We start from the raw sequence: 20,543 nt of genomic DNA on the forward strand, positions 1-20,543 counted from the left end.
CCACGTCAGTGTCACCAATCCACCCCCACGCTGTCTACCTCCTTCTTACCTGTCCCTTATGTTTGCTGTACAGCACTCACCTGACGCCAAGCTGCTGTGGGGAATGAGACCAATACATACCGAGCTCTCTTTCCAACACAGCAACCAGACAACGACAGCATCTGGGTCTTCAAAACAGTTGTTTGCACATGGGGGGGTGCCTGGGTGACAGGCCATGGCAGATCCACTCGTGGTTTCGGTTCAGTTAACGAAGAACACATGCCTTCCTCCAGCTGCTGTGAAAGGCTGCCTGCAAGGTGCACCTAAACATGCGTATTTTAAGGACATCTTGCTTTTAGTTCAAATCTTTTTAAATATCAACCACCACCAACAAAAAAGCAGTTCCTTAGTTTTGCTGTACATACGCATAACTGAGGATTAAGATTGTTCCATGTTCTTTTATTTCAGTCAGAACCTCGAGGAGGCTGCCTGCAGTAGGCTGACTTGTTTTACCCATGGAAACACTTCCTCAGTTCTCCCACCACTTCCTATCAGCCACCCACACGTAGACAGATCACAAGTTTTGCCCAGAAAAGCATTGTGATTGACATGTACAGCAACAAGGGAGGCAAAAACAAGTAACAAAGTGCGTTTTTGCTTGGCTGCAGATACAAAAACTTGTTTTCCCCTGGGCCCAGGAGGCCTGCTGGGCACTATGCTAGTACCACAGCCTGGCCTGGCCTGCGCCAAGCAGACCCTGGGGCCAGGCCGTGCATTTCCTGGGGAACTGAGTGTTTATGTTACTGCTGAGATTACGGTATGAGTGTTTAAGTGATGTGAATATATGAAAAAATCTCTTAGTCTGCCCCAGGCGTTCCGGAAGCACATCACATTTTGGGGCAGCTTTCTGCATCAGGGTCAGACAGAAACACACGTTTATTAAGCAAGAAAAAAACATTTTTATGTCGTTGCTTTTGACTTCTGTCAGACACTGAACGTAGCTTTGCGAGGGCCTGACGGGGCAGCTGCGGCCTCGTGGTGGCCAGGGCCACCCGACCGAGCCAAACTACAACTCCCGCCATGCCCCGCCAACAGCGCCGGGCGGGACGCGCGCGCGGTGCGCGCTGGGACTCGTAGTCCGCGGCCGCCCTTCCCGCCGCCTCTCCAACGGCGGCTCGGGCCGGGCGCGCACCCGCTCGGCGCCACGTCCGCGGGCGGCGTCACGGGGCTGCGAGCGCCGCCAATCGCGGGCGGCGGCGGCGGCGCGCGGGGGGCTGCGGCGGCCCCAGCAGGCCCAGGCCTAGGCCCAGCCCCGGCGAGCGGAGCCGGGAGGCGCCGCCCTCCCCCTTCTCCTCCTCCTCCACCCCCCCTCCTCCTCCTCCTCCTGCTGCTGCCGCCGCCGCTGCTGCCGGCCGGGCCCGTCAACATGGCGAGCGCCTCGTACCACATCTCCAACCTGCTGGAGAAGATGACGTCCAGCGACAAGGACTTCAGGTGGGAGCCGCCGCCGGGCCCGGCCCGCCTCGCCTCGGGGCTTCCCCGCGCTGAGGAGCGGAGCCTCGGCCTCCGCCTGCGGCAGGCGCGGGGCCCGCGGAGCCCGGAGGAGCGGGGCCTGCTCGGGGCGGCCGGGCCCGGTGAGCGCCCCGCCGGCCGCGGGGTGCTGCGGAGGGGCTGGGAGAGCAGCGTGGAGCCCTGGGCCTCGGCTTCCGCGGCACTTACGCCTCCTGTGTGCTGCGGGGTGCGGGCAGGGGTGCTGGGCTCCCTGTGTAGAGCCTTGGGTGGGAAGGGGCCTTACAGAGCACCCAGCTCTAACCCTTGCCATGGGCAGGGACACCTCCCACCAGACCAGGTTGCTCAAAGCCCCATCCAGCTTGGCCTTGAGCAGCTCCAGGGATGGGGCATCCACAGCTGCTCTGGGCAGCCTGTGCCAGGGCCTCACCACCCTCATAGTAAATAATTCCTTCCAAATATCTAATCTAAACCCACCCGTTTTACTTTAAAGCCATTCCCCCTTGTCTTATCACTACGCCCCCTGACAAAGAGTCCCTCCCCAGCCTTCTTGTAGGACCCCTCTAAAAGTGTGTGTGTCCAGAGAGAGGAGTCCAGGTAAGTTTTATGAAGGCGGGACTGGAATACATATTATGGAGCTTAGGATCTGTCACCAGACTGTTATTATTTATTGGAGTAACCGTTTGGTTACAGGAGATAAAATGCAAAAGATGGTGTATCAGATAATGAAATAGCATAGCAACTAAAAACCACACAACTAAACAACTAAAAAAAAAGAGGCCATACACTTAGACAGTAGCTCTAACAAGCCATTAGGTTAAAGATAATTAAATTTCTTTGTCTGCATTGTGCATACCTAGAAATTCATATATGAAGCTTTCATTTGTGAAAGAGAGTGCAGCAATACAGGTAGGGAAAAGTCATAAAACACACTTGGGGTTTATTCCATTTTTGCAACTTTACAGTTCATAGTTTCTAGTTAAAGAACACAGTGACATCCAAAGCAGCCTTTTATTAATATATTAAAATGTAAAAGAAAACAGGCCGTGATTAAGCAGCCATAGAGTTGGCTTTTGACAAAACTGTTGAAGCACTGGGCACAGGTGTGATAATTGTACACATTTTTCATGTCCATCTCTTTCCGATTCTCTAGTATGTCGTTACCAGGAGAGTTTAGGCTAGAAACTTTGGGGAAGAAGAAGAAAAATAATGAAAACTGATTAGTCTGAAAAGATGCAGTCCAAAATTGCCTGAATCATTTAAATTACACTTAAAAATAGATTCAAACTGTTTTCTGATTTTTTTTTTTTTTTTAGTTTTATCATGCTATTTTTTTTTCTGTGAATAAGTGAACTTTGCATTTAGTGCTTATGGGAAGGATGTCTTACAAAATATTGTGATGGATTTGCTTCTTAATACTGAGCTCCAATGATTTTAAAACTTTTTGCATAAAAGAGAGAGGCTATACCTATCAAATGAGGATGTAGCAAGTAGTTTTCCAAGCTACATGTAGTTAAAACGTGCTTTGTAGTTGATTCAGGAGAGCATGCTCTGCAGATTACCCATTCCAGGAGCTTTGAACATCTTTGGGATTCTTAAATACTAAAAAATAATAAAAATATAGATTAAAATCTGAATTAGAAACCGTAAAATGAGTGACGATCGACCTCTACAAACTGGCTGTTATGCAATACTGTGTTTTATGAAACCTTGGCATGTATCATGCATTTGCATAATGGATAAAATAGTTCTCAGTACTGGTAATTACAAGTGTATTTATTCTTAGACCGTGCGTATTTGAAGGGGGACGGTGGAGTTGTTGATATCAGGGGGCTGACTGGAAACCACAGTTCAAGTAGCTATTCTACAGTAAATTTTAATCCTCAATTTTTTTTGGATAAGCTAACTTGTCTGATGCAATTGTTGGTGGCATTTATTGTGTGGAAACTTCAGTTCTAAGTGGGCAGTGATGTAAGGTGGCAGTTTACTTTGGGGCTGTGGGAAGAAGAGGATGGCTGCTCCACGTAGAAGGGGTGAGGAGCTACCAATACGCTGCTGCTTTGCACCATGTAAAGTTGGTCAAAGGCCACATCTGTGCTGCTCAAAACTGTGTTTCTAAATACCAGCTACTTCAATTCAGAGTTGCCAGTCTTCCCCATGGCACTGTGAGGTTTGGGTAGTTTATTTTTTAAACGTAGGAGTCCACCAGGAGGACTCCTCAGTGGTAGCCAAGCGCGGAAGTGCTGATGAGCTGAGGATGTTCAAGCTCTGCTTAGTTTAGGAAGTTAGTTTAGGAACTCATCACAAGTAGGTGATGAGTTCATGTGAACTCATAGGGCTAGGAAATGGGAGTTATTGCCCAAGGAAGTGGGGGGAAGCTGTTAAGGTTTAAGAAAAAGAGGTAAATACAGCAGTGTCACGGAGATGGCTTTTAAATGTTTTAGTGCCGCTTGGCTTTGTAGATGCTCTTGTTCCTGTCCAATCTGCCCCTTACCTTTACTTTTCAAGTAGCTTTTTCCCTTGCTCTGCTTAAAGGCTGGTGCCTTTCACATCCATCATCTGTTTATGCACACATCTGGTTCCTGTCAGATTACAGGCTTGCTTCGGCGGGGCTCTTGGAGTGAACGAAGAACGAGTGAGGGCTTCGCTTATCTTAGAAACACCTTGAGACTGTTAGACTGGAGCGGCTGAGTTACAAGACGGGATAAGTCGGGGTCCATTATTTGAGGGGAGTCATCTGGCATTTGTGATGCACTTTAAGATTATGCAGTCTTGGCTTTCATTCTTAATAAAAAAGTATCGAGCAGGTCAGGCTGTGGAGATAACCTTCCAAGGATGACCGGAGCTTAAGTGATGGCTGCTTGAGGCTGATGTGTTGGAAGCCCAAATGCTAACTTAGCTGTGTAATTAACAGATGATTTTTGTCTGGGGGCTGGCATTGGTACTGGAGCCCCCGGGACTGGTAATTGAGTAAGGCATCTCTATGACTTCTCTTGAGGAGAAAGGACAGTTAGGAAATGAAAACAGATTGGAAAACAGACTTCAGAAGGTAAAAAACAAACAAACAAACACAAAAAAACCCGAAAGGCATAAAAGCAGTATTTTTGGGAAGTCATTTCTCAGTACGTTCTCGTGTTGGTTGGTGTGACGGTGGTATGGAATACTAAATGAACTGATAGGAAAGCTGATTTTGTTTTCTTGATCTCTCAAGAATTAATTTTAGACTTTAATGTCATGCCCTAGATTGAGGTCTGGATGAACATCATTGGCCATTGTCTGGATTATAAAAGTCAGTCTGGACAGACAAAGAAAATTAAAAATTTATAAATCGTGGCTTCACTTTTATTTCTCCGTTGATGTCTGGCTTATTATTTTTGTGGGAGAATGTTTGAAAAACTGAATTTTTCTTCTTAAGAAAAAAATTGTGTAGTTAGTGAGAGAACTACTTCAAATCTGGGAAAGTGTCAGTTTCCTTGTTGGCGATTATTTGGAGCACAGCGTAAAGATCGGGAGTAAAACGTGGAGCTGTCCTCACCAAGGAACGATGATGACCTAACTAAAAGTTAAATAGTATTTCAAAATGACATTTTCTCCTTATTTATTTGATAAGTAGTAGAAATGCTGCTTGCATCACAAAGCAGGTAACTCTAATCCAACGTTAAGTGTGGTTTATTTGGTAACAAAAGGTGGAAACTGAGAATCTTGAATTGTAGAGCACTGAATGACCCATATATAACCTTTTAGCAATAATTATCTGACTGTCTTTTGTCAGGTTTATGGCTACTAATGACTTGATGACAGAACTACAGAAAGATTCTATTAAGCTGGATGATGACAGTGAAAGAAAGGTGGTGAAGATGATCTTGAAATTACTGGAAGATAAAAATGGAGAAGTGCAGAACTTAGCTGTCAAATGGTATGTATTCTTTCTCTGTGGTGTAAAGAATTGTCTGTTGACTGAAAAACATAAAGCTTTTTAAAAAAAAAAACTTAAAGGACCACTGCTATGCAAAATAAATGTGAATCTGTTGTCCACACAGGAACCTTTGCAGGTTGTTTGCATTAATTGTAGCTTCTTATAGAACCATCTTTTGTTGATGTTGCTATTTAACATTTGGGGTTTAAGGGGACATATACAGTGTGCAGTCATTGCTGAAGGTATAAGAACGATGTGCTTATTCTCTGGTGATAAATCTTGAATGGTAAATAGACTTTAAAGATTATAGTTCATAGATAATTGCCACATTGATGTTTAACAGTGAAAACTACTCCAATACTACAATTCCATGATCTGCCTTCTCAAACAGAAATAACATAACCAAGACTGTGTATTTACCTTTTAATCAAATATGGAACTTGCCTCTTCACTAGCATTTGAAATATTGTGTTAATGGTTTTTTTACATGCTTTACAGGAACTGCAGATGTTTTATGGGGTCAGGGTGCAGTTACTTGCTTTTCAGAGGCTTCTATTGGTTCAGTGGCCTTTCTTCCTCCCTTTATTTAACTTTACCTGTGGTGTGGCTTTTCTGGCTGTGTTCCACCTCTTTGAAGAGGTGCTACATTTATTATGACTTTTTGTACTTGGTTGTTCTGACTCCTTTTGCCTCCTATAAGGAGGGCATCTCTGTTCTGAAGCTCCTAGTGTTCCTGTAAGAATATTTATTGTTTTATTTAATAATATTTCTTTTTTTTTAAATATCTCGTCTGATCTACTTGAGTCATATTCTGTGAAGCATGTGTTGAAGTAAACTTACCACTGCAGAGCTTGGGACAGCTTTGAAGAAGAGTTTCACATTGTGACTAGCTCAGTTAGTTTGTTTCAGCTTGTTTTTTACAATTTGACCCATCACATGAACAAAGCAGAAAATTAAAGCCTGTGCGTACATAAATCTGCTTATATACTTACAAGAGATGCTTGCTTCGGCTTCTGAAATATTTTATGTGATAGCTAAAACCTTTCACAGAGGATCTAATATGAGAGTAGCAAGTTTCCAGCCAAAGTTTAATGTTCTGTGAGCTGTATAGTAATATAATTATCACTACTTTTTCACTACTCTTATAAGAGTTGCAGTTTTGTTGAAACATGTCTCCTGCCAGTTTTTCTAAACAACACAAACCAACACGTTGCTTTTGAATGTGAAGTTCTAAAACGTCAAAGTACCTTGTGGCACAGCTTAAGTTTTCTGGCTTTGAATCAGGGTGCCTGCGCTCAGTCAGAAGAGACACATGCATGAAAAGTATTAAGTAGATTATTACGAAACTTGGCTCAGGCTTAGAACTGGCTTTTCGTAAAGTAACATTGTGTGGAAAAAAAAATGGTTACAGCATACATGCAGCACTCATCTACAATGCATAGCCTGAAGTTACCCTGAAATTCAGATTAATGCACACAGTGTATATGTAACAATCGTAATGACAAGGTTAGGATTTTGGACCTAACGTACAGGTAATGTTAAAGACTTCAAAGGAAAGAGAATGAGGAAAATAGATAGCTGCCTGTGCATGTGGGCATGCCCTGTTCTTTTCTTATTAACCATTCTTCCATTTTTAGAGTTCGCTTTGACACCCTGATAAAATACTTGGATTTAATTAAAACGACAGAATCAATTTAAAGTTTGGAGTGCTTTTAGAAAAAATCCAAGCAGCATTAAAGAACAGCATTAAATTTCTTGTAACGGGACAAGAAACAAGATGGAAAAAATTATCAGGAAATTGTCAGCTTTCATGTAGAATTTGTACCTTGAATGTATCTATTTATTTATTTATTTTCAGGTAACTTAGACTCACAGTATTGTTCTGTCACAGTTTTAAGCCAGTCTAAGCTAATTTTGGTGCTGTTCTGATGTTCTCTCCCTCTATGTCCATTTTCTTGAGTGCATCTGATTTTGTTGTAGACTGGTTTGGGGAGTTAGATTTCTTCTGCCTCAGCTCTCTCCTCCTATATTGAGATGAGCATTGGTAGAAACAGTAGTGAGGGTACAGGATGGGAGAGGTTAAAACACTGTTAAGCTGTAGTTTAAGGCATTTTCAGGTGATCTAAACTAGATTTTCCATCTACTACAATTAGGTGGGAACCTAATTTGTTAATTTAAATTTGACCAGTGTATTTTCCTCTACTTTTTGGTTTTAAAATATTTTGTGTTGCTGTTCTTTACTTGTGTAGTTCTGTTACGTGTTTGCTGCCACTTTCAGCTGAGGAAAGCATAAACCGTGTTTAGATTACCTTATTAAATTAAATGCTCTGGTGCTCTTTAGAGACTATCAGCAGGAACTTTCATCAGACTGATGCTTGATGACCCATTCAACTATAGATTCCCTCTCGTAGGAGTGCCTTAAAGGTACACAGAAAGCTCTGTGCTGCTAAGTCTGCATTTGAGACAGCTTTTTTTGGGGAGGAAGAAAGATTTGCAATTTCCTGGGGAATCTTCCTCTTCCAGCTAGGTCCATGGAAACACTGAATGGTAATGTTATTGATCACTCCTTAAAAAGGACAGAATCTTTTCAAGGAGGATTGTTCTTTCAAGGTTTGATTACTAATGTCACTGAACAGAGAAGATTTGAAATAACTCAGAACAATCGTAAAGCAATATTTTTTCTTAGGCAAGTGTAGTAACGAGTAAATTTTGCCTTATCCACTAATCTCTTTCACATTTGGAGAGGAAGTGCTCTGTTGGTTAAAATGCTGATGAACTTGTTTCTTATTATCTCTTCAAAGCACACTGGTGTTTTTGTTTTTGAACCTTTCAGTTATATCACACTGCTTTCGGATAGGATAAAACATGTTTGTCTTTGCTTAACAGCTTGAGAGCTTATGGATACTTGGGTAACTATCTTGCAAGATGATTGTGATGTTCATTTCTGAATAAAACTGAAAATAAATAAACTGATTTAATACTCTTGCATTAAGTCAACCAGTTCTAAGTTTTGGCCCTACAGAAGAGAAAGGAGTGTAGTCATCAAACTTCTGTTACTTCAGGCAGTAGATGCAAACTAGGTCAGTTTTTTCACCTTGTCTGTCTTAAGAATATTTTAGTGCATTGTTTGTGTTTTTTTTCTGAAAGACTGCTTTGTTCTGTCTGACGATCAAAGGCTGTTTTACAGTCAGCCAATGTAAAAAATACCATTGGATGTTCTTACACCATTCATGTTTTAAGTCTGTCTGTGTAGTCCAGAATGGTACCCTGAGCACCTTATGGTGGCAGGAGTTTTACTGCCTGTAGCTCTATCCAAAGTTACCTGCGTTTGGATTAGACGAGCAGTGTGGTTTGCCTGAGTGTGGGGTGGATTGTTTGTGCTTTGTTGCTGGTCATGTTCTGTTGGCCCAAGCTGCCATTAATCACTTCTATGTTCGGTGCTGCAGTTTAAGGATGAACTGCATTCTCGTTCTGGTAGCTATTTATGGTGTGATACTCTGCCATTAAAACCTATACTGACGAATTTGTATTGTTTCACGCTGAAACGCTTCCTGAAACTTATAATAAATAGTCATTCATTGTATATGTATATATCTCCAAATGTGAAGTAGGAAAGTGGGATTGAAGTAACTTCTTTCAGTGATTCCTCCCCTTGTCACTCTGTAGTTTATCTCCATTTATCAGTGTGACTTCTCTGGGCAGTAGTTCAACGCAGGGAACCCTGCCTGATGCTGCGAGTGTGAGTCATTAATGTGAGCAGGATGATGCACATATGTTGTGTGGCTGAGCGGGTTTAGCAGCTTTAAAGTGTTTTGGATGCCGTGGTAATACACTGTTATACATCATGCTATATTGGTGATTTGAATCAAATATATTTATTTTTCATTTGTGAATTTTAACTCTTCCCTGTAAGTAAATGTGTTGGTGTGATAGCCACACTGATTTCAGCCTACATTTGGTTGTGAGATGACATCCCTCTTCCAAGTAGGGAGGGCATGCTATGAACACCTTTATTTTCAGATGTATATAACTTAAAGGAGACGCAGCTATAGTTGCTGTTTATTTCCATAGACAGCTGAAGGAGCTGGTGACTTTAAGGGAAGTTGGATGCAATTATTGGTAAATGTGATTTTCCAGTGAAAAGGAAAAGATCAAAGAGGACTTAATAATAATAATGAAAAAGTACCTCCAAAAAAAAAAAAAAAAAGAAAAGTTGTAGTTTATTTTCTACTTTCGATAAGCTCAGTTTGCAATCTGATGCTGACAATAAGGTCTGTAAGTGAGAGCTTCTGATTTGAAAGGCCAGAAAAGCTTAAGGTGGTGTTTTTTTTACAATGTATTTCCTAATTGGTATGTCAATTTTATTGAACTAAAGCAAAATATCCAGGAATGAATAATGAAATGAAGATGCTAACTCAGGTAAAGTCTGGTTTAATGCCTTCTATGGACTGAAATTACAAGTGTTTGGGTAAGTGACTTATGTCACTTCAGTAGTTTGTCATCTTCAGACATTGGCAAAAATTTGTTTACTGAACTGATCATCTAATATGTCTAATTGACCAGCGTTGGCTCTGATTATTTTAGTTTCTCTTTATTTACATTGAAAAACTGAACATCCTACCCATTATTTTAGGTGTTTTTGCTTCTGGAGCAACTTTTTTTTTTTGGTGGAGATACGGTCTGTCAGTCATTGGTGCATAAAAAGATGGTGTCAGCTGCAGATGCCTAGGATGTGGAAGGTGTATTTTCACAGAGCTGTGCAAATCTTTGCAAACTGCAAAAGCAGGAGATGCGATCTTTATATCAGTGAAAGGAAAGCTGACATTGCCACCTGGAACCTCACCAACCAGATCGCTTTTGATTAATAGAGAGCGAGTTTGCTGACTTTTGGGATTGCTACTCTGAAGGCTAGCTGTAGTTTTGAGAGGCTGCTGTTGTTCGGTTTTATATTAATATGTTTCCATAATTGTACATCTGCTTGTTTGTGCTTCTGTTTACAGACTTTTGTTGGATTATGAAGCAGCATGCATGCAAAATAGTTTCCACAGATTCTGTGGTCACACCTTTCTGGACTGTGGTCTGTTGACTGAAATGCACGGGGAATTTCCTCTCTCCAGACTATTGTGGATGATTGCCCTGCCTTGGAATTGTGATAGTTTCTGTTTGGGTGCTTTGTGCTTGTGTTGCTTGCAAAACAGTTTGTTATGCAGCAAGAGTAGAACAGTGCAGTGGTGCTTTGAGTAGCTGCTGGCTGCCAGCAGAGTGCACTGGAAGAGGAGCTAGTGATGTGCCACCAATGGGGAGGCTTTGTTGAAGAGTGAAATTAGGTTGTGGAGCAATCTGAGAGCTTTTTGAGCAGCTGGAGAAAATGTTTCAACTTCTAGGGATGCAGTCAGGGATGGCATGGTGTATCTGTGCCTGCCAGAAAATTCTTGGTGGTAATTTGTGTTTTGGTAGATGCTCATCTACAAACTTGCCAGGACTTACGTATTGGAGGGGAGAAATGGTCCTCATTTGGACCAGTGTCCAAAAATTACCTTAAGGCTGCAGTATTCATTTAACATGATTGAAGCAGTAACACAACCAGATTAGGATTGTGGGTATGGTCTTCTAAACCCCCTGCTCTCAGGGATTTAGCAGCTGTGGAGGTGGTTAGCTGGAATGTAAAGATGTTCGTACTGCCCCCTGGCCCTCAATTAAAGGACAGTGCCAGGTTAGGGCTCGAGTTTTGCTGTTTTTAACAAAGGCTTCTCTGTTAGCGCTGTTCATTGCTGCAGGAGTAGGCGTACCTGCAGCAGGTGAGAAACCGTTCCATTGCATCTTTGTTTCTGGGCACTTAAAGGGCTTCTTTTTATGCCTTTCATCCTATAGCAGTCGGTAGGTATCTCAATTAACACTTCTCTTGAAATTGCCTGCATGCAGAACCTTCTAGAAATGTTATACCAAAGTTGTTTTTATGGAGTTATTTTTAAGATACCCACATCTCTGTAAAATGCTCTGCAAAATAAAGAGTGAATTGGAATCTTCCTGAATTTATGGCATGTGGGGCGATCATAACGTCTGTGTTCTAATCTGGGGAGTTGGCCTCAATGTCAGATTTGTTTGAAGATATGTGCTGTAAAAAAATGAGTTGAGTGTAATATTGCAGTGCATGTTTATGGTAGATAGGCTTTGTCTATGGTGCTTTTTTTTAAATTCTCAAATTGCACTTACTTTGAGCAGGCTCTATGACACAAGTAGGGTGTTGGTGGGTAAGGAGAGCAGGAAACCATGCAGGTTACAGTTTGTGAAGGAAGGCCTGGAAAGGAGTAGATATGAGTCTCTTGGTAATTGGGAACTGCATGTTCCAGGGCTTTTTATGTAGGTGCTGTGCCTCAAATGCTAACGTTTTGATTTCATGGGGGTAGGGTGTTACGAGTGTAGCCACTGGAATAGAAGCTCATAGGTTTGCCTAACTTAGTGACAGACCACTGGTGCCAAGGTGTTGGAACTTACTCTTTGGTTACTATCATAATGTTAGCAAAAAGCAAATTAATTCAAGCACTAAGTTACACGTAGTGCTTGAATGCAAAAGTTTGCTTTATGTAACAAAGTATTGCACGTGCTTTTCTTGTCTACACTAGCTTGCTGCCTTTTGCTTCTGTTGAGCTTTTTTGATGATAGTTAGCTCCTGCTACTGTGACTTCTGGACCTGGGGAAGAAGGGTAACAGCAGTGGGGGGCACGTAGAGCAGGTTTTAGGGATGGAAGGTGTATGTTGTCCCCTCACATAGAGCCATGTCTACTAGCTGTCCTAGGGTGAAAGCTGTAGATCTTGGCCCTTTGAGTCCAGCTGGAGTCACTGGCTTGCAGTCCTTGGAATTTGAGCCTAGTCCACCCATCTAGCTCCATCCAAAATCTGTGTGTGGTGTTTAGTTGGAACTGTTGGAACACTGCCTTTTTCAAGAGCTGATCAGATCAGGTGGAATGTTTACGAGGGCCTACAATCATCCTGTGGTGTGTACTATATGGTGAAAAGGAGTGACAAGAGGACCTAGACAGTAAGAAGTGTGAAAGGTGTAGGGAACTTGGAGTGTGTTTGGAAGCTTTTGTGGCAGGAGTGGACAACTTGATGCTCAGAGACAGGATAGAAGACAGTTTCAGAGGAGTTTGGAACGTATGGGTTTGAATTTACCCTGTAGGTGCTTCTAAACTGTCTGATCAGACTATTCTTTTTTCCCCCACGTAAAGTCAAAAGGACAGTAGCCTCATCCAGAAAGAGGAATCAGTAAAATGCACAACTTCAAAATGAGGAAATTTATGTTCGACTGTACATTCAGAAGTTAATTTGGTAAGGTCCAAAGTGCCAAGTTGAATTTCAGTGAGAAAATCCAAAGCATGTCGACAAGTAAAATTAATAGCAGGTAACATTTTGCTGTTGTCAGCTCTTCAGAATTGAGCTACACATCCTCAAATCTCCACTGCTAAAACAACCCAGAAATTGGTCTCCTCAGCAGTACCAGCAAGGTAATAAAAGTGTGGGGTTGTCTTGCTCTCAGTCTTGGTAAATACAGTACTGAGCTCCTACACTAACTTGAGTGCTTGTATGCTGCATGCTGTTGCCTCGAGCCTTTGCTTCTGAATGTGATGGGTCACTGGCGTGTTCCCCTGCAAATGCCTTCCTGACAGTTTTATTAGCTAGTGGTGAACCCAGGATCCAGCTGTGTTCTTGGAGACTTAGACTTCAACTCCAGACCCATTTCCAGTAAAACAAGACAGACTGCTTTGCTTGTCATCTTGTGTGCTTGTCTCAATACATACACAGCAACTTTTTCCTTTAGATCATGAAGACTCAGGGGTGGTTTTTCTGTCTTAAAATACTTGCGGGTTTTTATAATACAATAATGTGGGAATTAGATGATTTAAGCTTAAAGTAAGCTTTTGCCTGAGTGACATATCTTGTTTTAGATTTTGGACTATCTTCTTCCACAGTAATAGTCTTTATTGACAGATGAGTATCTTGCCAGATATCTTGGACAGAATTTCTGCTTGCATGCTGATTTTTATTTATTTTCTCGTTTTGTACAGTTGACTTAGTGCCAGTGAGATGATTTTTTTTTTTTTTTAATGTGAAATTTGCTCTTTTAATTCAGAATCACTCTTAGAATCTTAGGAAATAAAACCAAAGCATTTTTTTCCCTGCTGTAATCACTGAAAGGAAATACTTTGCATCTAGATTGCTTGCTTCCAGTAATCTAGTACAACTAGACTATCATGTATTGCATTTCTTCATTTGCTAGAACTGCATCCTGCTATTTGTTAATCAGGGTTTTGCTCTACCATGATCTGGCAACTCTATTATTACATTGGATATTTCAAATTTATGAAGTTGGAAGTTCTCATCCCACCTTTTTCCCTAGTGTCTCGGGCTTGTGTTTTTATCTTTTTTCAGTAAAATGCTTTGAAAGGGCAATCTGGGGAAGAAGAAAGTTATCTACCCGTGTGTTTCAAATTAACTTGTGACCGAGCTGTTGTAAAAGCTTGATAGCTGCTATTTGTATCAGTGAAAACTGAATTTTAAACTAATACATTACAACTTTTTAAATACTATTTTTTTTCTGAACATGGGAAGACTGTCTTTCTGCAGAGTCCTGCCTTGACAGTTGACAAGTATTTAGATTAGACAAATACTTCCAGTTGGAAGTTGTTCTGTTGTTAATTATGTTAATCTGTTTTACAAGCAGATGGTGAAATTATTTGTAAAACTTATGCATACTTCAGATATTTCAGTAATAATACAGCCCTAAATGATTGCAGCCTCAAAAATCCGATGTACTTCTAGTAAATGGTGACATGGATTTGAAAAGTTAAACTTTGCTTCCTTACACTTAATGTTATTTTGATAACAAGTTCGTTCATTTTTACCTGTAGGGTTTCAATTTGGTTTCAGCTCTCCGAAGTTAGTGTTTACTAAGCCTGCAGAGATCATTTTATCCTCTGTTAGCTTTGCTAGAATAAACCTTAATGAAAAGCAGATGTATGCAGTATTAAAGTTCAGTGCAGGGAAAAAATGGAGGCATCATATTTTAAAGTAGTCCTAATAATAATCAGTTTGCAATTGGCTTAAAGATGCTTCTTTTTCTGCATTTGTTCATGCACTTATTTCCATATGGTTCAGTTTTATACCTCTGGTTTGTAGAGTGGTTAGGTTGTCTGTGTACATTGTGTACAGTGTTGAAGGGCATATTAAAAAAAAAAGAAAAAGATTTGGATCCTTCCTTGTGAACAGCAGAAACATCCATGGTTTCTGGCTCTGTTGGTTGCGGCAGCAGGCTGCTGTGGCTCTTGAAGCTACTTGCTCACTCCGGCATCTCAGCAGAAGACTGCACAGACCTGACGGAACCCTCCCACAGGCTTGCTTGGATCGGGTACTGCGAGTTGGGCACCAACTTACACACAAATGGTATTGCGACAAGTTTAAGCTTCTGAAAAATGCTTCTGAAATAATAACCTTGCCCAAGTCTTTCCACTTCTGGAAATCATAACCAGGTTAGGTGAGCCCTTCATATCAGAAGTCATCGCACTCAAAGTTCACACTGAGGGTGCATACAGAATCTCTTGAAAACTTCTGTGCTTTCTTATTGTAGCCCAAGTTGAGTTTGATGGCAATGCAAGTTGAAGCATGTGTCATAGGTGGAAAAGCATTGAGATACTGCTATGAATCGGGCTGTAGGATTTTCTTGATGGGACATCTGGAGCAGCTGTAAAACATAACCAAGGGAAGTTCTTTGCTCAAGACTGAGTTCTAGTTCATGGTTCCCGTGTTTTCTGTAGATGGTCCCCATTTGGACCATCTGCTGTTTCCATTTCTGCGTCAAGCCATTGCTTGTTTTCCTGTGTGATTTGCATGCAGCTCCTTGGTCTACAGCCCTTGCTTCTCTCAGGTTCAGTCCAAAACCAAGGCCTGCAAGAATTCACTAACTCGAGCTTCCTGTTGCATCTCACCTCTTGTATTGATGTTGCGTTAGTGAGAGTGCTTTGATTGGTTGTAATGTGATAGATGCCACCACAGAGGGAGAATAGCTGGCAAGGTCATTGTGCAGAAGCTTGTAGAACAATGGAGCTGTGTCTTTCAGAGAAGTTACTCCTTGTGCAGGTTAACGACTGCTTTTTGATGGAACAAGCAGCTTACAGTACTCATTTTCCAGAATTTGACATGTTTGTTGTTAATGTAGTATGTTTGGGGGGAGTGGAATTAAATTAAAAGAATTGGTCAAGTCTTTCAAAACTTATTTTCCATTTCTGAGGTGGTTTGAAGGCAGGTGATTTAAAAAATTTAGGGAGAAACTAGGTAAGCAAATATGAAGAGGGAAAAAGATTAAGTTCTTACTCTTATGGAGCCTTTTCACAGGTGAATGGAATTGTAAAATAACTTATTTTTACAAGGTAGTTTTTCTTGTTTTGCTGATAAAACTTTGGTGATTGTTGCCAAGTGCTTACAGTACCACTTTTGCATTAGAGAAAAACTAATTGTATTGTGGTTCTTGATGTTAGTTTTGATTAATTTATGGGATCTGCTTAGTACTGAAATCATGTCCTTTTTCATAACTACTTTTATTGCATAGCGGATAATAGATTTAATCAGATCATGTATTGTCTAGTAATTAAACACAGTAAGAAAATGCGTTAACACAGCAAGAATGTGGGAATACTTTTAATACCAATACAAAAGAAAGAAAAGCAGATGGATGGCAGCATCCAAGGCCACAGTGAGACATGATGGCAGTGCTTTCAGGCTTACATTGGAAGCTAAATGTAGAGGGTGAAAGTCAAGCTGTGATTTTTGTCATGTATCATTACATAAAGTCTGTGAGATTTTCTAGATCTCCTCTCTGCAACAGGACAGCATTGGGTTTGTAGCTGAGATAAGATGTATGTATGCTCCTACAAAGCTCAATAAAACCAAAGTCCTGCTCTTGTGTCTTTCCTAGAGCGTGAAGAAAGATGTGGAAGACTTACTAGCTAGTGCTGGAAGAAAATAGAGGCCAAATAAGGCGGCGTTGTTTTTGTGCGCAACGTCCTTTTTGGAACAGGGTGTTATCAATGGGCAGACACTAAACGTTGGTGATTGGGCTAGGAAGGTGGTAAAGGATGCTGTCCTTCTTAGTAATGAACTAGACTTCACCAGAGACCTGTAGCTTCAGTGTTCAGATGGGAGCATTTGGCTAGGGATGTAAAATTGTCATGATTCTTAAACTGAATAACTAAACCCCCCAAATTTGGTGACGTTTTCTATCTTTCCTCCAAGTGAAGTGTGTAAGGGGATGTTTGGAGTCTGTAAATGAAGACCATATCATTGATTTTTATTTCACTGTTTGCATTCAGTTAAGGCACCCTAAGACAGAATGGGTCTGTCAGACTGAACCCACGTGTTGTGAAAAATAAAGATGCTGTAATCGAGAGGTTTGCTTACTTGTCCCAACAGTGTGGATGGACACTGGTGGTCAAACACATAAAGTGGTGTCTCTGGCTAGGTAACTTAGTTATAAATCTTGGCGTTAAGTATGATGAAGTTAAGAGGGACTCAGACTTTGAGATTGTGAAGCAGAACAATTACGTAGAAACTATTTCCACCAATGGATTAAAAACAAACAGTAAACAGTAGTTTGCTACTAGATTTAAGGTAAATTTATCAGCCTAACCAGTTGAAGGTTTTCAGATTTAAAAATTCTGCTTTATATTGCTACCAAAACCAATCTAAAAGTTTGTGACTTCAAATAAAATAGTAAAATAAAATGAAGGATTGAGGGTTTTATTTAAGGTTACAAGCCTAATACTTTTCTTCTGTTTATACAGCCTTGGCCCTTTGGTGAGTAAAGTAAAGGAGTATCAAGTGGAGACCATTGTAGATACACTCTGTACAAACATGCTTTCAGATAAAGAACAGTTACGTGACATTTCAAGCATTGGCCTTAAAACTGTGATTGGAGAACTCCCCCCAGCTTCCAGCGGTAAGGAGTTTGCTATTCAAGATATTTTTGTTTCTTCTGTGACTGTACTTGCAGATTTTGCTGGTTTAAAAAACTTCTTTTACTGAAGAATTGTATGGATGTAGAAAATTAACTTACAGTATATGATCATTGGTATAACGAATTGAGTGTAAAAGCTTATGTGTTAATAATTGTGTGGTGGAACGTTTCTAGGCTGTAGACATAGCTAAATCTCATCTTACTTTTTGGTTGATAGTAGACTTTTAAATTGATTATAACTCATTTTTCTTCAGTGATCTGATTTCTTGCCTCAGTTTAGGTAAGTATTTTGGAATGTACCTAATGTTTCTAACAATTGCCTGCTAAATTAATGCAGTGCTTGCCTGCAGTTTTAAATGAAGGTAGTCTTTACTACAAAACTGATGTTAATGATGAACAGCTCATCATTATGGTGTTACATTTTTATTCAAGTGATTTTCAAATATTGTAAGTTACTGTATGAATGAGAATAGAGAAGTGATTAAAAAGGTTTTGGACGTGAAGTTTTTAGAGGCTGAGGTTTCTTGAATTAAAAACAAAACAAAAACAAACAAAAAACCACCAAACCCTCTGATTTTGACATCCTCTACTGAAAGTCCATAAGTAAATGATGAGTTTATCAGGTAGTGGTGAGATGAAAGAACTTGTAAGTCACTTGAAGCTTTTATTATTCTTTTATATGCCCTCACAAAACAAAACCAGATTTTCAGCTGGAGGTAAGCCTCAAAGACAGCAAAATCTTCCAGTATAAAAAACCTATATTTAATGTAGGTTGTAATGGTATTAATTACACGTCTACATTCCAAAAATAGGATTTGAAAAACCCACAGAACTTAATCCAAATGAAGATGAGTGCTAGCCATTGGAAAACCTGAACTGCTTCACAAAATTACACTAAACGGTGCTGGGGAGTTGTATGTGCTGGGGGGAGAAAGCTATGCAGATACAGTGAAGAAATTTTAACTTGAATTTCAAAATACTTTGGGTATATATTTTGTCCTTTTTTCAAGTGTTTCAGCAGTATTTCAAGTAGAATTAAATAGCTTCTTATGCAAAATCATTTTACAATCCTGTTTCATTTTACAGCTGTTCTTTAGAGGTGGCTTTATCTACTTCTGTGCTTCCCCTTACCTTTTAGTTACTCCTTTATTTCTACCTGTATGCCTTTTATTTATTGCTCTAGACTTGTCTTGGTCTTCACTTGCTTGCCCTGCCGAAAGCAGTGTCCTTTCTGTTCTGTTCACCTGAATCTAAAGTTATCTTACTCAGTATGTTTCTATGCAGGCTTACAGTTCTAATGCAGAGCATAATACTTTACATTAGCAAAGCAACTGGCTGTTCAAGCTTGTTCTGTTGGGTGTGAAAGCTTCTTCATGTTACGTTCAGCTTCTCATAGTGACAGAGGATCTCTGGTGTTTAAAACCTGTATTTTCTCATTACGAATATGCTGAGGTTTTGTTGTACTTTCAGGTTCTGCATTAGCGGCTAATGTTTGCAAGAAGATCACAGGGCGTCTCACTAGTGCTATAGCCAAGCAAGAAGATGTGTCTGTTCAACTGGAGGCACTGGATATCATGGCTGATATGCTGAGCAGGTAAACATCCTTCTTCCGAAATGCTGGTGAATGCTGATAAATACTTTTTAAAGCTTGATCTTTTTAATCTTTTAAATATTAAACATAAATTATTTTTTTTTAAGTTAAATAAAAAATATGGCAAGATATTAAGTACAGATGAAGCCTCATTTAAAAAAAATGAATGTATTGAAGATAAGTTGGTTGATAGACTGATTATTGTTTCATCTTCTGAGAACTGTAGCTTTAAGCTAATTTTCAGTGCTTATTGATTTGAAGGTATATTTTAAGCTCCTTTGTTGTGTTTAAGCTTTTGGAACTTTTAAAAACTTAATTGTAATTTCTGTGATGTTTTGAAAATATTTAAAATAATTCTGGTAGAATATATGAACGAAGTTACCTAGATTCAATTGGTTTGAGTTTGTGTTTTGTCTGTTTTAAGGCAAGGAGGACTGCTTGTTAACTTCCATCCTTCAATTCTGACCTGTCTGCTCCCCCAGCTGACTAGCCCCAGACTTGCTGTGAGGAAAAGAACCATCATTGCTCTTGGTCACCTGGTTATGAGTTGTGGCAATATGGTTTTTGTTGACCTCATTGAACATCTGTTGACAGAGCTGTCTAAAAATGATTCCATGTCAACAACTAGGACCTATATACAGTGTATTGCTGCTATCAGTAGGCAAGCAGGTCATAGAATAGGTAAGAAAAATACATAAATTATCTGTAACTAAAAAGTTCTTTAGATGAAAATAATGACTTTGCTAATATTCTTTTATCAGGTGAATATCTTGAGAAAATAATTCCTTTGGTTGTACAGTTTTGTAATGTAGATGATGATGAACTACGAGAGTATTGCATTCAAGCCTTTGAATCCTTTGTTAGGAGGTAAGTAATTCTCAGGTACCTATGTCACGTGCCTATGTGTAGTGTACTTTTCGGTTGTAAGTGTCAACTGCTAGTCTCCTTGGTACAAAATATTTTTGCACGCTTTGAACTGGAACTCTTCCTATAACTGTCTTAAAACTTAAACGTTAAGCAGTATGTTATGTCTGCACTTCATAAACTGTCTACTGTGCCAGACATACTACTAATTCATACAGGAGGGGGGGGAAGTATTCCAATATTTCTTGTCCACTGATGATGAGGGAGAAAAATTTGATATCCAAAGGCATATCTTGGTCTTCCAGTCTAGTAGCTTGGGTCCTTTCTGAGCTACAGATTCAGATGGTTGCATTTGATGACGCTTGCCTTGGCTATAACGTCTTCAGAGTTCAAGATGTGATATTTTGTCTCCTAGGTAGAAATGTTTTAATTCTTGTAGGTAATTTAACTTTGCTTTTATTTTTGTACTATGCAGATGTCCTAAAGAAGTTTATCCTCATGTATCTACTATTATAAACATTTGTCTTAAATACCTTACCTATGATCCAAATTACAATTATGATGATGAAGACGAAGATGAAAATGCTATGGATGCTGATGGTGGTGATGATGATGATCAAGGTATGTTTGGTTTTTGGTGAGGGGGAGAGAAAGAGCTTGTGAACTGAGAAAACAGG

At 40.2% G+C, this 20,543-nt stretch overlaps 1 protein-coding gene across 1 annotated transcript in view; it reads left to right on the plus strand.

Moving 5' to 3' along the window:
• Window positions 1-1,303: 1,303 nt before the first annotated feature.
• CAND1 (cullin associated and neddylation dissociated 1) overlaps window positions 1,304-20,543 on the plus strand; it is a 29,397-nt gene continuing 10,157 nt past the window's right edge. Inside the window, exons 1-7 of the mRNA XM_035333314.1 lie at window positions 1,304-1,473; window positions 5,261-5,404; window positions 17,239-17,393; window positions 18,882-19,005; window positions 19,427-19,683; window positions 19,764-19,869; window positions 20,342-20,487. Coding sequence (XP_035189205.1) covers window positions 1,406-1,473; window positions 5,261-5,404; window positions 17,239-17,393; window positions 18,882-19,005; window positions 19,427-19,683; window positions 19,764-19,869; window positions 20,342-20,487 — 1,000 coding nt within the window. The 5' untranslated portion in view covers window positions 1,304-1,405. The remainder of the gene's footprint in view (window positions 1,474-5,260; window positions 5,405-17,238; window positions 17,394-18,881; window positions 19,006-19,426; window positions 19,684-19,763; window positions 19,870-20,341; window positions 20,488-20,543) is intronic.

This window comes from Oxyura jamaicensis, chromosome 1, assembly GCF_011077185.1.
Source record: "Oxyura jamaicensis isolate SHBP4307 breed ruddy duck chromosome 1, BPBGC_Ojam_1.0, whole genome shotgun sequence".
NCBI classification, from domain to species: Eukaryota; Metazoa; Chordata; class Aves; order Anseriformes; family Anatidae; genus Oxyura; species Oxyura jamaicensis.